Raw genomic sequence first — 18,040 nt, 5'->3', positions numbered from 1 at the left:
AGTGAGAGAGAGAGAGAGAGAGAGAGAAACAAAACCCAGAAAAAACCCAAGTGATGCAACCACTCACCACCTGCCGACCGATGCCCATCCCATCCCTGAGCAGCGATCGCTGCCCCCCGGCCAACTCCCCCCAGTTTCTATACTGCGCATGAGGCCATATGGTCTGGAACAGCCCTTGGCCAGTTGGGGTCAGCTGTCCGGGCTGTGCCCCCTCCCAGCTTCTTGTGCACCCAGCAGAGCATGGGGAGCTGAAAAGTCCTTGACCAGTGTGAACACTACTTAGCAACAACTAAAACATCAGTGTGTTATCAACATTATTCTCATGCTAAATCCAAAACACAGCACCGTATCAGCTACTAGGAAGAAAATTAACTCTATCCCAGCCGAAACCAGGACACAGGGTCAAGTCCATCCAAATGATTTGGTGGCAGCTGCTCTTAAGAGCTTACTGGCCTTTACCAAGGGGCTTCGTACAAGATGTGATTTTGCAATGCAATTACAAATAAACTACTTGAGAAAGGGAGGTGGCACGGATGTACCTCACCTGGCTTGTAAGGCCAGGACTAACTCCTACGAGAGCAGTGACGATGCACCACCTTTGGTTACACACCAGATTTGCACATGCAGCATGAAAAATTGCCAACAAATATCAAGCCAAGGCATGTAAACAAACAGTTGTACAGTGGGTCTGTATTGGAAAAAACATGAACATTTCTGAGAGCAGAATCTACGTGATGCCTTTTAGATTTTTTTTTTTGTTGATCTGACCTAACTGCGGGCAGCGATATTACAGAAGGTCAATTATCTAACTTACTTGGAAGTCATTAACAGTCTTAAAATTTTCTTGGGGTGTGGTACTTATTTAAAAAGAATTAATAAATAAAAAAGAAGCCACCAAAACCAAACAGGTTTCTGACCTTGGAGATTTCTGTGTCAATATATGGATTTATTTGTTTCCTGTAGAAAAAAAGACATAAAGAGAAAGAAAAGAAGGCAGGCAGGCAGGCAAACTGGGTGCTGGACAGAGCTTGAATTGGCAGGGTAAAATGTGGATAGAGTGCAACTGAAGAACGATGGTGTATGTGGACTGGGGACATGTGCGAGTTTTAGAAAACAGCAGGTGGAGAAAATTGTGGAACAGAATTCTATTTAAAGGGGAGATGTTAGAACTAGGTGAGAACAGCAAAGGAATCACACCCAGAGTGTAAAATACTGCTTTTGCCACTTAGTTCATACTGTGAATGTGTCCAGGTTTTCCCTTCCCAAGGCGGAAGCAATGGGAAATGCTGTTCTTTCTTACTCTATTTCTTCACCAGAGCACCATCCTCCTCAGATGGTGGCAGCTTTTGATAGTCTAGGCTGTTATTATGGGACAACTATTTCCTCACACTGCAGAAAACACTATGCTTATTTTTCATGTTAGAAATATCAGATCTTGTTTCCTCTGTCTTTACTTCAGGATTTTACTGACCAGATGAAAATGAGTGACTATAAAACCCAACTCAAATCTGAATTACACTGTAAACCCCTCTTCCTTTTGTATTTCTTATATCTATTTTACCTGTTCACCTCTAATGTGAAGCAAGAAGTAATAATTTTTTTAGTCTCAAACACTGTTTCTCCAGCTGAAGACAGTCTGTGCCATGCCCGCTCTCCACACTTCCAGCCTTCTAAAACACCTCCAGCAAAAACAGCAAGAGTAAGAGATTATGTTACTGATATTTCTGTAATACCACACAAGCACAAGAGTATCTGTAAAATCTCCTTTGCAGATAAAGCAGGTTACAAAGTGTGTGTATATACCTACAACTCACCTTTAAAATAACAACTCTCCAGTGCACGCGTAACGGAGTCACCCGGACTTTCTAACGCCGCTTTCCTGCTTGTGTCTCCTTGCCTTTCTGTGCGACTGACTGCACTGCTTTACACTATCTAGTAGAAACCTATGGGTCTGTGATCAGACACTGGCTGGTGGTCTGGATTTCACCAGAATGCAAATGTAAGCAAAAGGCATACGAGCACATATGTTTTTACACGAAACAGAAGTTAAGCTGTGAACGCAATGCATCACCCTGCAACAAGGAGCTATGGTAGAAGCGAGTCCTGACCCTAGCTGACCCACTCATCACATCTCTGCAACCTCGCATGCAAGCATAAGGGGGTACTGGATGAGCTGGGGTGCTGTCTGTTCCGTGGGGACTCCTACATATCACACTTGCAAAGCACTATCTTCCTCCATATCCCGGAGCAGAGCAACGTATAGCTAAGATGTGTTGCCTCCTAGATGCATGGGGAACTACTGGTAACATTGCAAAAGCCCCTCTTAGATGTTACCATAGTTAAATAGCACTACATTAAAAGTAGCTGCTCATAAAACATATTTAAACTGCTTCTATTTCTGAGCACCCTTAATGCTATGGCATGCTATTCCTTTTCAGACCTCTTGTCAGACTTCGCTAAGCATACGGTGATTTTACATATTTTTAAGTATGAATTACGTCCACAGTCCTTCTTGCCCATAGGATTTAAAATTACTTTTTAGAATGAAAGTTTAAGAAGCTAAACTTTTCTGCATTTCCTTTTATCTTTGATCATTCCACACAAAAATAGTTTCTCCTAAATTCTGACAGCTCCTTCAAGTATTTGTAAAGACGGCACTTTTATCAAAACATTTAAAAACCAGAATATACTTAAGTATAAAAATGCCTAACTGTATCCATAACTAAGTCTTCATTTAGTTAAGAAGTTTTGATGTTATCGCTATTATTTGTTCTTCAAAGGAGAATAGTAATTAGAAAAGTTCTGCAAATTTGCACTAATGAAGCAGAAAAATCTACTATGAAGTAGTGAATTTTATTAATTACCATGTAAGCAAGTAGATACAAAATGTTAAAAATGTAAGTATACCTAGCCCCTTCTTTTTATGATTTTGATAGTAGTTTATTTAAAATTACTTACAGGTTATTCCTAAGTCTGTCTTTATAACAACTTGAGCCGAGAATTGTAATTTTGCTGCAAATTTGAACTTTTATCAATGAATTTATATTCCACAAACACTGAAAAAGAGAAACCACTTAAATACGCAGCAAAATTACATACTGAAAAAGTCAGATAGAGAACGGGGAGAATAAAAAGTAGATACAATGAGACAGTGGTACAGAGATGAAAAAAAAATTAAGAGAATTCACACCATACGTTACTGCCGCCACTTACACCAAGGTAAGATTTAAGATAATCGTTCAGTCCTGATGCACAGGCTTAGAAGTAATATTCTCTCCAAACATGGATACGTTAATTGCATAGGAGAAACAAGCTCCAGCGCCAATCCTGAAGTGCAGCGGTAGGAGGAAGGGCCAGCATTACACTGTTTTTTCACAGCGTCCTCCATGCTGCAGCAGATGAATGCTGGCCCAGCCCAAGCAGCATTCAAGGTTGTCCTAAGCGACTAAGGACCCTCAGAGAGTCTCTCTTTTGGTCCAGGACTGCCCGAGTTGAGTCACTGCAGACACACACATACGTCTTCAGTGTCAGAGCTGCCAAGATGAAACTGGCTGAGAGCTACAGGTGATTTTGTGCCACTGGGGAAATCCCTGCCTCTTTACACTGCCTTCTGTCCCATGGAGCGCGACACTGTCACACAGTGTAGCCATAAATACTTAAACTGGAGAGCAAAACATGGTTCAGAGACTAAAACTAATTAATCATCTGTCCAACAAAACTGAGATGCATTCAGTGGAGTTCAAAACCCCCAACTGCGGTCAAAGCCATGTGAGATCTTACCGCAGGTCAGTACTATTGAATCCTAACAGAAAGATGGAAGAGTGCTGGATTTGAGTGTGACCCACAGGACACAGAGATTAGGGGGGTTATTAACCAAAAATTGGTGAGGTCTCACTCTAGCTGCAAATCCACATCAATACTTTTTCGGGGTTTTGATCTTTATCAATTGGCACTTGAAAGGAAACCCCAAGTCCTTTTTTGTTTACATCTTTCTTCCCTCCCCCACATCGAGCATCTTTTCTTGCTGTCCTCAAGAAATCTCTCTAAATCCAGGGGAAAAAAGGATGCCATTAAAAATTGCCTTACTACAGTATGTGTTAGCACCATTATATGAAATAATTGCTCCTTGGGAGATTCTAGACAGTCAATTAACCCCCAATTCACGACTCAAGTGGCAGAGCAGACACTCAATGAATAAAGGGTAGGGGTTCAATTCTCAATTAGGATGAATTTTTTTCCTTAATAGTTTAATCTTGTGGTCAATTAAATCCCCTAGCATTGTATTAATTATTATATGAATTCTAGGCAACTTCTAATTTAAAGGTTAGTTATGGTGTACTGCAACTGGACCAGAGTCCTGGACTTAAATTTTTCAAGGCTGAAACTCTATTCTACCTTAAGGGGAAAAATACTCTCTATTGAAAAAAAGACAAGGAAATGTCTTCATATCACGCTTTCCTAATCTGGGCTACTTTAAATGTCTCCTGTATTTTTATGCCAGAGAGAAGATTGCAATTATGTCATAGATCATTAGAACTAAGTTTACTGCTGCACCACATATTCCTATCACTAGTTATATTAAAAAGGATTTCTAAGCAGACTTTTAAGGATTAATCACATCTGCAATTGCTGAGCTTTTTTCCTATATTGCTGGGCATAGCAGCTTGGAATAGTAGCTTACTTTTCCATCTGTTAGACATAGAGAGAGTATCAGTTTGTGAAGTACTTTCTTGGTACTCTTTTTGGTAGAATAAAGTCCTGGATCTCCTCGGGGAAGCAAAGGACATATGCTGATGCTCTATGGTTTCTGAGTTGCTGCAGAGATGAATTCTTCTTGGCCAGCTTTCTGTTGAATAGGTGCTGGAATCATATAAAACAGCAACTTGCAAAAAAAAAAATAAAATGGTTGAGTTCCCCGGCCAAATCAGTGATCTTTTTTCAACTAATTATTTTTCTTGCTCAAAATGAAGACAGTTTGTCTTTGAAAAGACTGTCTATCATTAAAAAAGAAAAGTATTGAAAGTTTTTGAAACAACTATAACAGATGTCATAGTAGTTGAAAGTACAATTAGAAAGCACAATGCCGCAGAAATAAAACTTCAAACAAAAGCGGAAAGAGTTCTTTGTGCACATCAATAATTTAGAATTATTTAAGAACTGTTTTATAGATGCAAGTGGAGCTCTTTCTGTCTATTTATAAATTGAATGTGGTCTTTATAGGCAAACAAAAAGGGGATACAATCCTTTTAAATTATTTTTAGGATAATTGTTTCCGCAACAAACATCATTATTTATCAGTTTTGAAAAGAAGCCAACTGCTAACATTTGAAATGCACAAATCTTGGCACACAACATAGAAAACGGTAATCTCCCCCCTTTTCAAAACCAGTTTTGCATTTATTTTACACATTTGTCAAGTTCTTATCTCAAAGCCCATGCAGTGTTACCTATTTCTATCAGAAATCATTATATTTTATTTCTAATCACCTTCCCATAGCTAATTTGGTAACTCAGGAAAGGAAACATTTATTGCTACCAGATGCTGTTACCTTCCTGCTCACTCACCTATTACTATAAATTGATTCAACAGCCTGGAAAACAAGGTTTAACAGGTATTATTTTGCCTTCTGTATTTCTTCTGTTATAATATTTCTTTTTAGACAAACAATCTCATTTTAGCAATGAAAACGTTCTAAATCTATGCTACAGCTACTTATCAGCCAGGATGTGTCCATATTACACAGTGCAGTGCCATATAATAAGACCTGAGACAGCCTGCATGCTACAAGCCGTTTAGCCACGCTCGCAATCAGGCTCCCACCGAGGCATACCCCATTTCTGATGTATTAATTCCTCCAGGAGAGCACGGTGGCCCTGCACAACCGGGCTGCACCACTGCGGTTCCTTTGCTAGCAGTGATTTCTTTAGGGGACGTGGTGCACTGCAGGCACAACCGATGAACCCGCTTCTCTGAAGGCTGACACGTGAACGGGCCAGGTCACCTTCTCTTATTCTACTGATGGCAGAACTGTGAAGGTATGAGTCAAATCTTTGAAACAGACACTTCAAATTTTTTCTTTCTTTATTAGATTTTTAAGGAGGAGCTGGAATAGCCCATGGAAGAGGCTGAAGAGGCTGCTCTGAACCTGACAATCTCTTTGTTTCTATATTTCTCTGTATCTTTATTTCTAAATGTAAACTTTATTAAGAAAGTAAATTATCTATTCTGTATTTGAAACTAAGTGCATTGTTTTTCTCAGTTCCCTTTTGTTCTGGGGTAAAACCCCTGTATACTACAATGGGATTTTGACGGATAGACAGTTTCATGTATAGAGAGATGAGATGTTCCTTTTCAGATGAGAAGGAAGATATGGGAATAAATGAGGGTCCTTGAGGCTGTAAACTTTCTTAAGAGGAAATGGGAACAGACATTTTTGTAGAGTCATAGAAGAAGAGAAACCAGTTCCTCAACAGCTTGCACCTACAGCTTTGAACATCAGAAGAGAATTTCACTGAAGTCAAGCAGAATACAAGAGGGGAGGCCCCAGCCCCGCTACTTTGCTGCTTCCTACAGCACGAGACACCAGGCACTGCCTTTGAGACAGTGCAACACTGACGTGAAAAAAAACAGGAAAAGTGCAAATCTCCAACTTTGAGACTTCAGTTATCGATCATTAAAATTTATTAACCCACGTATCTTTGTAGGTTAGCCCTCATTGCTGAAAAAAACCCACAAAAATTCTGTCAATTTAGCTACAACTATCACAGAATTATAATCATACTTTTTGGATACTTGGGACCATTTAGCTTCAGCATTTTATGTGACTGATGATATATGAGCTGCTAAGTTGTGTAAAATTAAAACTCCAGCTTGATTTATCATATATGCTATATAGGCAGTGATGTTTACAAAACACTAGTCCTAAAATAGGGTGCTGAAAAATTATCTTGTATATTAGAGAGAATTCTTATTACGGGTAAGACTATAATCTAGAAGCGCACAACTTATTTTCTGCTGAGATTTCAACATGTATGTATAGAGAGAGATTAGTCATGAATGTTCTTGAAACAATAAAACTATCTCTCAGGAACTCATTGAATAGTTTTTGAATATTAGTGGCTTTTTTTTAAATATCAAAAGCTTCGTACAAAGAAACAAAGGAATTATGGCACGTTGGAATTATTATTATTGTTATTATTACTGTTATTTTTATTTTACAAAAATATTATGCTTTCCTTCAAATACACCAGTTAAAAGAAAATTCAGTGAAAATATACTCTTTTTATAGAGTAATTTCAAGCTCTCCTTCCCATCTAAATCCCTTCTGCCTGTAATGCCATAGGCTATATGACAATAATGTCAAGAGTCAAACAGCAGCTCTGGCGACTCCTCCTTTAATATGTGAATTTCTCCACACTTTTGCCTGGAGGGCACCTTCATTACAATCACTTTCTAGATTTTAAAACTAACAAAAAACAAGACAGCAATAATAAATACATGCCAATCTCCTAATTGACAGCGTCTAAAATGTCTCCAAAGGTTACAGATGTATAAATAACATGTTGTTTTCTAAGCAATTCATATTTTCTGACCTCTGTGAATAGACACGTGTACACACACCTATTCCATTTTCTGCTCCAGCTCAGCCATCTGCCAGAGATGCTCCATCCTCCAACATACCCTACATCAAAAAGGCACCTTCTACCACACCAGAAGAGGCACTCCACTGAACCGTCATTAAAAATTTTACAGTTTGTATCCCCTCACTGACAACACTCACACGAATAAGCCATGGGATATGTCAGCAAATTCACACAAGCCAAATCTAGCTATCAAAATATTGCACAGCAGTCCAGGTGACGGATAAAATAGACAGATTCAAAACTACACAATGCTTTATAGATTATAACATCTCAAAATACACCTGGAAGCAGAATTTTATTTCTTAAACTACTTGTTATAGCCTGTCATATTCTGTCAACTAGAAGAAAAATCTGCTTTGGAAACTACTGTCATATTGACTACAAAAGAATTCTGGCTGTGAAGTTGAACTTGGATCCTATTTGAAGGATCTGAGATAGACCCTAAGCCCAGGGATGACAGCACTCCCTAGCTGACGGTCCCATAAGCCCCAAATGGAGTAGCCGCTTCAGAGACAAGAGTCCTGCTTTCAAACCATCAGAATACTGGTTTGGGATTATTTAGTAAAGGAGTTTGGGCAGGGGGAAAAAAGACACAAAGCAGCTCAACAGTATAGCTGATAATGCAGCAGGCCAAGGGACCTAGTTAAGGAGCCTGCTCTTATGAATATTTAATCACTCAGATGAAGTGGAACAGCTTTAACTGGAGTTAGTGTGATAGATGCAATGCAGACACAGGAGAGGAGATTCAATCTTCTGCTACAAATGGAGGAGTTTTGAGAAGGAAGTTTACTTCCCACAGAGTGCCCCAATGACTGGGGTGTCCCAAATACAGCAAGGCACAGGCGTCTCTCCTTCCATCTCTTGATCAATCCTAAGTAACCTGCTACAAGAAGAATATTCACAGCTGGAAATCTTCAGCAAACGTAAGCACTTGCTTCCCACCTGGTAGCAGGCACCAGCCCCTCGCAGTGACCCAGGGCCCCTCGTGTGGGCACTTCCCAGCACTGGCCAGCTTGCTGAGATAGGTAGTGATAAAACGTTGCCACTACTGTACGAATGATTATGTCCTCCTTGTTATTCTCATTCTGCTATTTCATGACTTACTGGGTTGCATAATGACTGTATAATGGTAATCTCACAATCAGTCATTTAAGGTTTGTTTATCCTTTTGGCAAATAAATTGCTCCTACGATTGAGGTAAGTTGAGAAGAAAAGCAGGGAGACATTTTAGAAACATGACAACTCCTTGATTATTTTTCACATCCCCCCCCCCCGGTAATTTATGGAGAATATATAGAACAACAACATGAATATAAAAAAACATGAACACAATCAAGAACAAAAAAAAGTAAAAAAAGTTTCCAGACATATTTCTACATACGTGTGGTTTTCTGTGTGAGGACAGTAAGGTTTTGAGGAACGTACATAATATGCATCTCATTTACTAGCTAATTCTTATGCTATCTCACCCATGCGTCTAACTTGCTACTGTATTAAGAAGAATCATTAAAAGAACATCACAACATTAATACTGAACTTATTCAAAAGTGCAGTGAGTTTCATGGAAAGAATTCAAAATGGGCCATTTTTCTTCAAAATAAAGTGCTTGATTTAAAATAGTTGAAATTATATTGATTGCTTACTATTGTGGCCTCCCACTCTTTCAGATACAATGTTTAATTTCCAAAGTACAGCTGATAATATGAAAAAGCTACTAATAGAACTGTCCATCCCCAGAAATAAATATGGCTATAATAAACAAATACCTAACACAGTAAATAGTACTGTAGTGGTGCCCTCTGCCCCACCAATCGAACGTGAAATCCGATTTCCTTGAAATTACAGCCTGAGCTGGCTGTCGTCCGGACCTCCTCATGTTCTGCAGCCCCAATGGCTTCTGAGTGCAGTGTATGGGTCATATCAGGTCTGCTAACAAGGTATCAGGTAACTTTACCGAAGTAATTCAATGCAACGCCTGAAATGTAATGAAGAACACACTTATTCCGATTTCATGACTACCTATCTATTTCAAGAGGATAATCTTCTTCCACTTCCAATCTGAGGTTAGTTCACTACCTTATATGTCCACTAAGGATTTATAACTTTTTATTATCAGGAATATTTGTTCTAATGCAGCATGTACACAAACACTTTGGAGATGCACATAAATGATGAACATACCATTTGTTCTCAGCCTTCCTGTCACCAGAAATCTCTGGGCAGCAAGTCCTCCTCAATAAGGAAAAAAGAGCTCTTCATAGCCATCTTAATGTGACTTTTACACAGAAGGCAGACACACTCCACAGATCTTAAGATATTCAAAAGATCAAATTAGAAAAAAGCCCTGAAGACGTAGAAGTGCTACACAAAATACCATCCACCTGTACTAGGTATGCTCCAAGGCTTCCCCATAACTCATGCCTTCCTAAGGCCGCTGGCCCAGGAGCGCAGCACGCAGAGCATCCCCCTGCGAGCACCTGCAGCTCTCTTGAGTTGTCCTCTTCTCCAGAAACTAGGTTTATATAAAGCAAAGTCCCCTGATGCTATAAAGGCTGGATTTGCTCTCTGACAGCAGGAGCACACATTGCTGTCACTATCAAGAGCATTTTTGGTCCTCTCTGTTCTTGACTGAAACAAAGGTTCCGGAGCCAGGGCCACAGCTGTGACTGTGTCACTCAATAATACTTCACTGATACGTAACATCCATCTATGGGCAACATGACAAACTCTAAAGCCTAGCTCACTATCAGTAACCCTTAGAAAAGAAACCTATATTTTATGAAGTGCAGCTTCTATGAATTTCTTGCAGGTCTGCCTCAGACACAAATATTGCAAAACTTTCAAAATCACCGATTAATAATTTTTGTTATTAATTTAAATTTTTATCTGTTCACTTACTTTGGCTTAAATCGAATGCATGAAATATGCCAAAAACGTCTTTTCTTATAACAGACACCTGTACTGAAAGCAGAAATTTCTGGCTTCTAAGCAGTTTCTTAGTGAAGAAGTGCTTGACGGTAGACTTTGTTGTCCTTGCTAGAAACGACATTTTTTTTCAGTAATGTATACTGCCTGTACAAACAAAAATTTCAAGCAGTGACAGTCTAAGACTTACTGGATGAGTTCGAAGAACCTATTCCTTCCTTACATGTATGCACGGTTGCACACCTGGGCACACAGATGCACAACCACAATTTCTCAGGAGCAGGTTTGGTGCTTACGGCTGGCTCCGAGCACAGGCAGGGGGAGGCTGAACCCCTGTCAGCGCCTTCCCAGAGATCTCAAGGATTTCTGTAACATGAGAAAACCATTCAGCAACCTTTCAGGATGCATATTTTTCAGATCTTACTGCTCATAATGAGGTCTGAAGGCAAACTTATTAAATAACTCATAGACATTAAGAATGTCACCAACTGCAGTTTTCAGGTTAATGACTTTGCATCAGAGGCATTACGAATCAGAGAATTCAAAGGGTCAGTTTTAATACAAGTGCTAACTCTAAGGAAAAGATTCCTGGGCCTAATCCAAAAGCTTTCTTAGGTCACTGGGTGCCAATCAGCAATTTTTCTCCCCTTTTTATGCCTTTCAAATCTGATACAGCTCAATAATATGGACCTATCTAAAACTCAATTCACAGTACTAGAGGAAAAGTGGAAATGGTAAACTCTGAAGAGACAACCTGACTTTGGAGAGTAGCCACCTTATTTCCGTTTTATTTTGTTCTTATTTGCCAATTCTATTCCACGAACTTAAACGAATACCTTACTAAAAAATTGGTTCAAAGCCTTTTCAGTAAAGAAAATTTCATTATTTCAGCATGTTTATAAAACTCATAATTTGTAGTGTTTAGACAGCAATACATTAAAGTCACTGAAATCTAATAAATAAAACATATTAATAAATTATATATCAATGTAAGAAACTGTCTTGGTCCAGCTGCTAAGGTAATTATGAAGCAGGTATTTTACTCTTCACAAAAAACGCATTCTTAAAAATGATTCTGCAAACAAAGTTCTAATATAAACTTAATGTAAAAGATGTGACCTTGGAATACTTCATTAATATCTCTTGCATAACTGCCCTTGTATTTATAATGTTTGAGCAATGGTTAAACATAATCATAATGATATGAGTCCAGACACTTTAAAAATTAAAGCTCTACCATTACTTTCTATTTACATATATTGTGAATCGAAATGTTTAGTAAGAGTTTGCCTTGGTTTCATGGGTTTGGGTTTGGTTTTTTTTTGGATTGACTGACTGATGAAAGTTCACATCTACTCTTAGGCCACCATTTTAACAATTGCCAGTTCACTTGCAGGTTAAATTTAACAACAAAAACAACTTGTTGAAAAAGACTTTACCGAGAATAGAGCACTGTGCTTCTTATCTTTCAATATTCTCAGAGGACAGAAAATGTAAAAATAACTCTGAATTTTCCAGTGAACATTTGCACTGTGCCTGTCACTTACGGTTTTTAGAAAAAGAAACCCTTGCAACCTTTAAACCCAGGTATTATTGCATCCAGTGCTTATGAAATGGCCCCTGGGTCTCTAATATACCCACTTAGGTACCAAAAGGAACATGACTTCACTTCTCATTTGGGGAGTTTTTCATGCATCTCAAGAGGAGATTCATGAGCACATTCATGAAGAAAATTGCTTTTTTCTCCTTATATCTTTAACATGCAAGTATTGATACGTCAAAGAACAGCATGGTGAACATTTGAAGTGTTGGCACCTATCGTACACTTTGTATACACGCTGCGTGTTACAGCTTCGTACTCTTCGTTCTCCTTCTTTTTCCTCGCGCTCTCCATCTGGATGCTTTCAGATTAATTGTTGAAAAGTCCTCTCTCTGGAGGACACCCCTGCCACCGGGGCCTGTTGCTGTTTCAGGTGTTCTGCACCTGCTCGTTCTCCTCCCCTCACATCGTGAGTAACCCAGTCCTTTGGCAATGATTAATTTAAACAGCATAAAACCCCTTTTCCCCTAATGAAATACAATGAATAAATATAGTTATTCTTTCATTACCGTAGACTCTGGCCATCTGAAAATATTTCACTCAGCTGACAGAAATGATGCAAAATTCCCATTTCCTTGAAGTAATAAAGGGAAAGGTGTTCTTTAATAAAATGAAAAGGGATAGCTGCCAGATGCACGGTTTTGGAGACTACCGTCTACTGGAAACACGACACACAGCCCTTGAGTCCAGACTCGTGCTCTGAAGATGCAGACAACTGGGCTAAAGGAGGGTACCACTGCCATCAAGCAGCTCTGGGAAATTCAGAGCAAATCACTTTCTCAACAAATACAATCTTTATTCCTACTCAAAGACTGCTTGAACAATGGCCAAGTCTGAAGATACTCATCATTTACAAAATTTTCCTATGAGATTTTACTCCGGTTCACTTAGGGTGGAGCACACCTCAAGCGCCCCAAACACCCATGTGAACACCCGGTGAAAGCACGCCGTGGTCCCTCGGGGCCCGCACGTCCTGCTCGCCTCCCGCTAAAATCAGAGCAGAGGGGCTGGGCTGGCGTGTGCCCGCGTCTCACCAGGGCTCAGGGCATGTCACCGGTCCAGGAGGTACAGCGCTTGCGCAGCTCGTGGGTGTGTACCGTTCCTGTCTGCAATAATAACCGGTGGTATTAGCTGGGGGAGCGATCTTCCAAAATACCAGGCTTTGGCCAAACTCTGTTCCCACTGAGGAGATCACGAACATTCCCACTGATTCCTGTGGCAAGAGTTGGGCCAGTGCCTTTTATTACTCCATCCTGTATGAGGACTTTGAAATATTTCGTGTCATGCAGTCAAACAGAATAACTGTACTGGCATGTAAATCCGACTGGAAGGCATGGCCAAAATCTCTTCTGGCTCGCTTAACCTTCCTAATGCCAGAATTCATATGGAGGCTTCTATAAAGCCTAAACAGTGCTGTGTGAAACACAAACCTTTCCCACACAATAGAGATTTTTTCCAGGATATATACTGAAGCAGATTAATTTTAAATTTAGTTTCTGTGAGCAATTGTGCAGGTAAAATGTAACTGCTTAAAACCAGACATAGGAAGTAAGCACAATCAGGAAGAATTTGTGTTTAAATTTCTGTAAACATTTGGGGCTATGTTCTGGGGGGGGATTTTCTAACTCTGTTTCCTTTCACTAGCGATTTCAAAATAAAGTACAGATTACTCTTCATATGGTTTCCACTCACACCCTGACATGGATGCACAGGCAAAATGCTTGTGCGCCGTAACGGTTAAAGATGTTTGACAAAACTATAACAACGTATTTTGTATAAAAAAATAAAACTGCAGACCCATAAAGATGTTTGAGTTTGTTGTCCTCTAATGTTAAGCCTGACCATACTTCCTAAAAAGATGATGAAAGGATGCAGAGTAATTGGGATTTAATGGCATTTCTCCTTCAAAAAGCTTACAGCTATGGGCTGTAACTGGGCTCTAACCCCTCTGGGCCGAAACAGCCGCTACTTCTGCAAATTCTGCCCCACCAACACATGCAAACAGCTCAACATAATTGGAACAACCTCGTATTAACTGTCTTTTAAAGACAAACTGTTAAGCTATATTCTCTTCAGCCCTAATTACCTTGAAATTACTTTGATGAGAATAAAGTGGCAGATTTTTGTCTGGTGCTGAGATCACTTAAAATGGGACATGGCAAACAAAAATTGTGTATCCTGAGGGATATCACAGTATTCGCCTATAATAATTACAATAACTTTTATTGGTTTTTATGCTAAGATTTCACATAGGTAGTACTACTGCTAAATTTCAGTTACTTAATTTTCATTTGTTGCTATCTTAATTGTTACAGAGTGCTCAGATTTGTAAAGTTGTATCAAGGTGTATAACACAAAAACATGTTCAATATATGCCTTCAATAATTTCTTTGTTGTTTGAAAACTTCCAACTTACAGCAAAGCTGGCATTTTATGGCCTGCAGAGCTATAAATCATTTTTAAAATCATGATGATATTACTCAAAACAGATGTGAAAACATATGTTTGCCACGGTTGTATAAACCGCTTACTTGTCATACTTAATAAATGTTGATACTTTTATTTTAACTACATTCCTTCTTAATAACTTTGAAAATCTTTTCCACGGTAAATATGTTTTGCCTTAGTAAAAGTAATGGCAGGTTTGGAAAAACAAAGCTCGTTCTGTATACAAATCACATGTATATTTTTTGCTGAGCAACCCAGCACAGACCACACTCTTCAGTGACTGTCCACATCTGACTATGAAAAACACTCAACGTGTTTGAGGTGCGCCAGAGCCCAAAATAATTATAGACAAGAGAATCTTAATAGTATTAGGAACAAAGAATCTATATGGGAGCGAGACAAGTCACTGAGGAATAACACCACTTGTACGGGGTGACGCAAGGCCCAGCACACACAGGCTGGGGATTTTCAGAAACAGCGTCCTGACTCTGTCCCGCTGGCGCAGTCCGTCAGCTACTGGGTGCTTGTATCCTGGGAAACAGAGATTCCTACAGGGACTGTCATATAGGCCTGGCACACTGCCAAACGCAAAATCAGCTTGGAATTGTTGGGTATACAACGTTGGTGCCTTTAAAATGTCAGCATTTGTCCCATTATAATGTCCTCAAAAGGTTTCAGTTCTGGAGCCGTGGGATTACTTGAAAATTACCTCTTTATTTGACAAAAAGGAATAATTTCTCATTCTCATATTTTCAGAGAAAAACTTGACCTGTGCAGACCAAGTAGAAAACCAGAAAAATGATAATTTAAAATGTCTCATGATTTTGAAGCACTTTTTTTCTGATGCAGGTGAATCTCTGAACACTAATTTCATCCTAAAAAAATCCTGTAAGTGCATGCAGAAGTAACACATGTCTAAAGACATATTTCCCAGTATATAATCAACTGAAGGAAGATAATACTATGCAAATATGTAGACCAGGAAATGAATAAACCTATAAAACTTTAATCTTAAGGTGAATTATGGTACACAAAATGTTAGCATCAGGTCTTTGTGATTTCATACATGTTACAAGGAACGTTCAGTGATCACGGGAGCCTGTGATTGGGTTCACAGGTGGTGCGGTTTAAATTATTTTCACGCTTTTTGGGATTTCCGAATTGTCTTTTCTGATTCTTAAACTGTATCTTCCTTCATCTGTCCTGAGTGACAGGACTGCTACTACCAGTAACTACGTGATTTGCATCTTCGAACCCCATAGGATATTGTATTGTTTCTCTGAAAAATGACTAAACATGTGGCAAGAAACCATGCACAGTTCAACAAAATTAAAATCAACTACACTTTCAGATTTAGATTAAATACTCACCTATGTAATTACTACAGAAATGTAATTTTTTAATCTTAGGAATGAAGCTATGGTTGATAACTGCTTGGCCTCTGGTGTTGGTCCATAGATGCCAACAGGAGTCAAGAGGGAAGGATTTAAGCATGATGATCCAGACAGAAAATTATCTCAGAACAGCACAAAAGGGCTCTTTTGGGGTTCATGAGGAAAGTGCTTATACGCCTAGGGAAACCAGTGAATAGAAAACAGCTCCTTCTGCTTTCCAGAGGAGAGAGAGTTGAGTACGAAAATACAAAATATAGGAAGGAAGTTTCAGGCTCTTCCTACCCATAACTGGATCAGTCACAGATGTCTAAGGAATAGAGCTGATCATACAAAACCATGAATCTGCTCAAATAATTTTATATAACTCTGGAAGCACAAGGCACATGGAGCCTCCAAATTCTCTTGAGTAGCTTGTAAAATTGTCTATACCTGCCTTTTTAGTTTTCTCAGAAAATACATTAAATACAGAGAGTGCAATCATTTACACAGGCCTAAGACGTATGAGTTTGTCTGATTTTTACAGATAACCTAAAATCACCTCAATCAAAATATAGATCAGTTTGTGTTTTCATTTATGATAAAATGTTCATATTTGCAGTAGACATAAGTACATTTAGCTTATGTTGTCTCCTCTTTTGGTCACTTCCTTCTCTTCCTTTTCCTTCACATCTTTTTCACTCTGAAACGTTACTATGTCCCTCAGTATATGCCTTTGCAGTATTTTTCCAGTATTCACTTACCATCAGCTTTCTTTTATTTCTTTAACTATATCCCATCTTCTTTTTTTGCAGGCACTCATTTTGTATGGTGCTTTCTGCACGTACCACCAGAATAAACCTTTTGCCTATTAAGATGATTTTTTTTGTTGTTATATTTGCAAGGAAACAAAATGGCTGCTTCTTCCTCGATGTGCAGCCACAGATGCCACGTGCTCTCCGTCACTACACCACTTCCCCAGGGCTTACCTGCGTACGCCAGCGTCTTCCCTTTCTCCAGCACCCAACCACCACTGCAGGGAGAACCGAGCAGAGGTGGCACTTCCCTGCCTACAGGACAATCACAACCGTCCAAACATCACTTCTTCCCTCGCTGCCTCTCACTTGTGAGGTAATGTAGTATTATTAGATGCAAAAAAAAGGCTTATTTCCCTCACCTACGTACCAGCATTAGAGTAGTCTGCACACACATCCGCTGGAGGCAAAGAAACAATACCATGTGACTAATCAAATATTTGCTACGAAGTTCATAAATAATTGAGTCAAAAGACTGGCAAAATATTAGCCCCATGCTATATAAACAGAAAGAAGCAAAGATCTGATTGTTTACACTTCCTAAGGAGAACGCCATGTAAATTCACTGGATACATTATTCATTGCAATTAGGCACTTAGCGCTCTTAAATTTGTAATATTATGCCATTGCATATGCAGAATACTAGAAAAAGGAATAAAACACATAGGAAGTGTAATTAAATGCCCGAGATGGAAAACAGTCTGTAATTTTACCTTTCTCCTTTTGTATTTTTTTTAGGCTGGTCCCAGTTTCTTGATCAATGAGTTCGCCTTCCCTGCTGTTGGTCAGCATAGCTAAAAAAATCAGAGTGCACAGCTATATAACACTGTCAGTAAAAAAATGTCAGAAGAGAGGAAAATATTAAATTATATTTCCTCTTTGACAATATTTTGGTATTTTAACATTTATTTATACTATGTAAGTTCTAAAGCAATTGACTATTTTTATTGTCCATAATCAACCATTTCACTGTCCCAGTTCAGCACTTAGAGCCAAGTAAAATATGCAGCAAAAGCAAATTTGCTCAAGTTGATGAAACAAAGATACCAAGATAGAACCCAAATTACTACTGAGATGAATGTGATTTCTTATGAAATGTTCAAATTAACTAATTAGAAAAGTACTTTACAGAAATCATTTTGGGGAAAAATACATTTAAGGATTTAAGTATTAGTAATTATCTATAAAGCAGCAAGCTTATAAAAAATACAGATAGATAGTAACCCAAATTGATAGAT

The 18,040-nt window shown here is 38.9% G+C and overlaps 1 protein-coding gene across 3 annotated transcripts in view; it reads right to left on the bottom strand.

Moving 5' to 3' along the window:
• DACH2 (dachshund family transcription factor 2) overlaps positions 1–18,040 on the bottom strand; it is a 315,536-nt gene that overhangs the window by 37,554 nt on the left and 259,942 nt on the right. For all 3 annotated transcript variants that reach the window (XM_072876845.1, XM_072876846.1, XM_072876847.1), the window contains one exon: positions 17,516–17,596. In XM_072876845.1, the coding sequence (XP_072732946.1) occupies positions 17,516–17,596 (81 nt within the window). The remainder of the gene's footprint in view (positions 1–17,515; positions 17,597–18,040) is intronic.

This window comes from Ciconia boyciana, chromosome 12 (genome assembly GCF_034638445.1).
Source record: "Ciconia boyciana chromosome 12, ASM3463844v1, whole genome shotgun sequence".
Lineage (NCBI taxonomy): Eukaryota > Metazoa > Chordata > Aves > Ciconiiformes > Ciconiidae > Ciconia > Ciconia boyciana.
The sequence above is the reverse complement of the archived record's forward strand: the minus strand, read 5'-3'. Positions and strand labels throughout refer to the sequence as shown.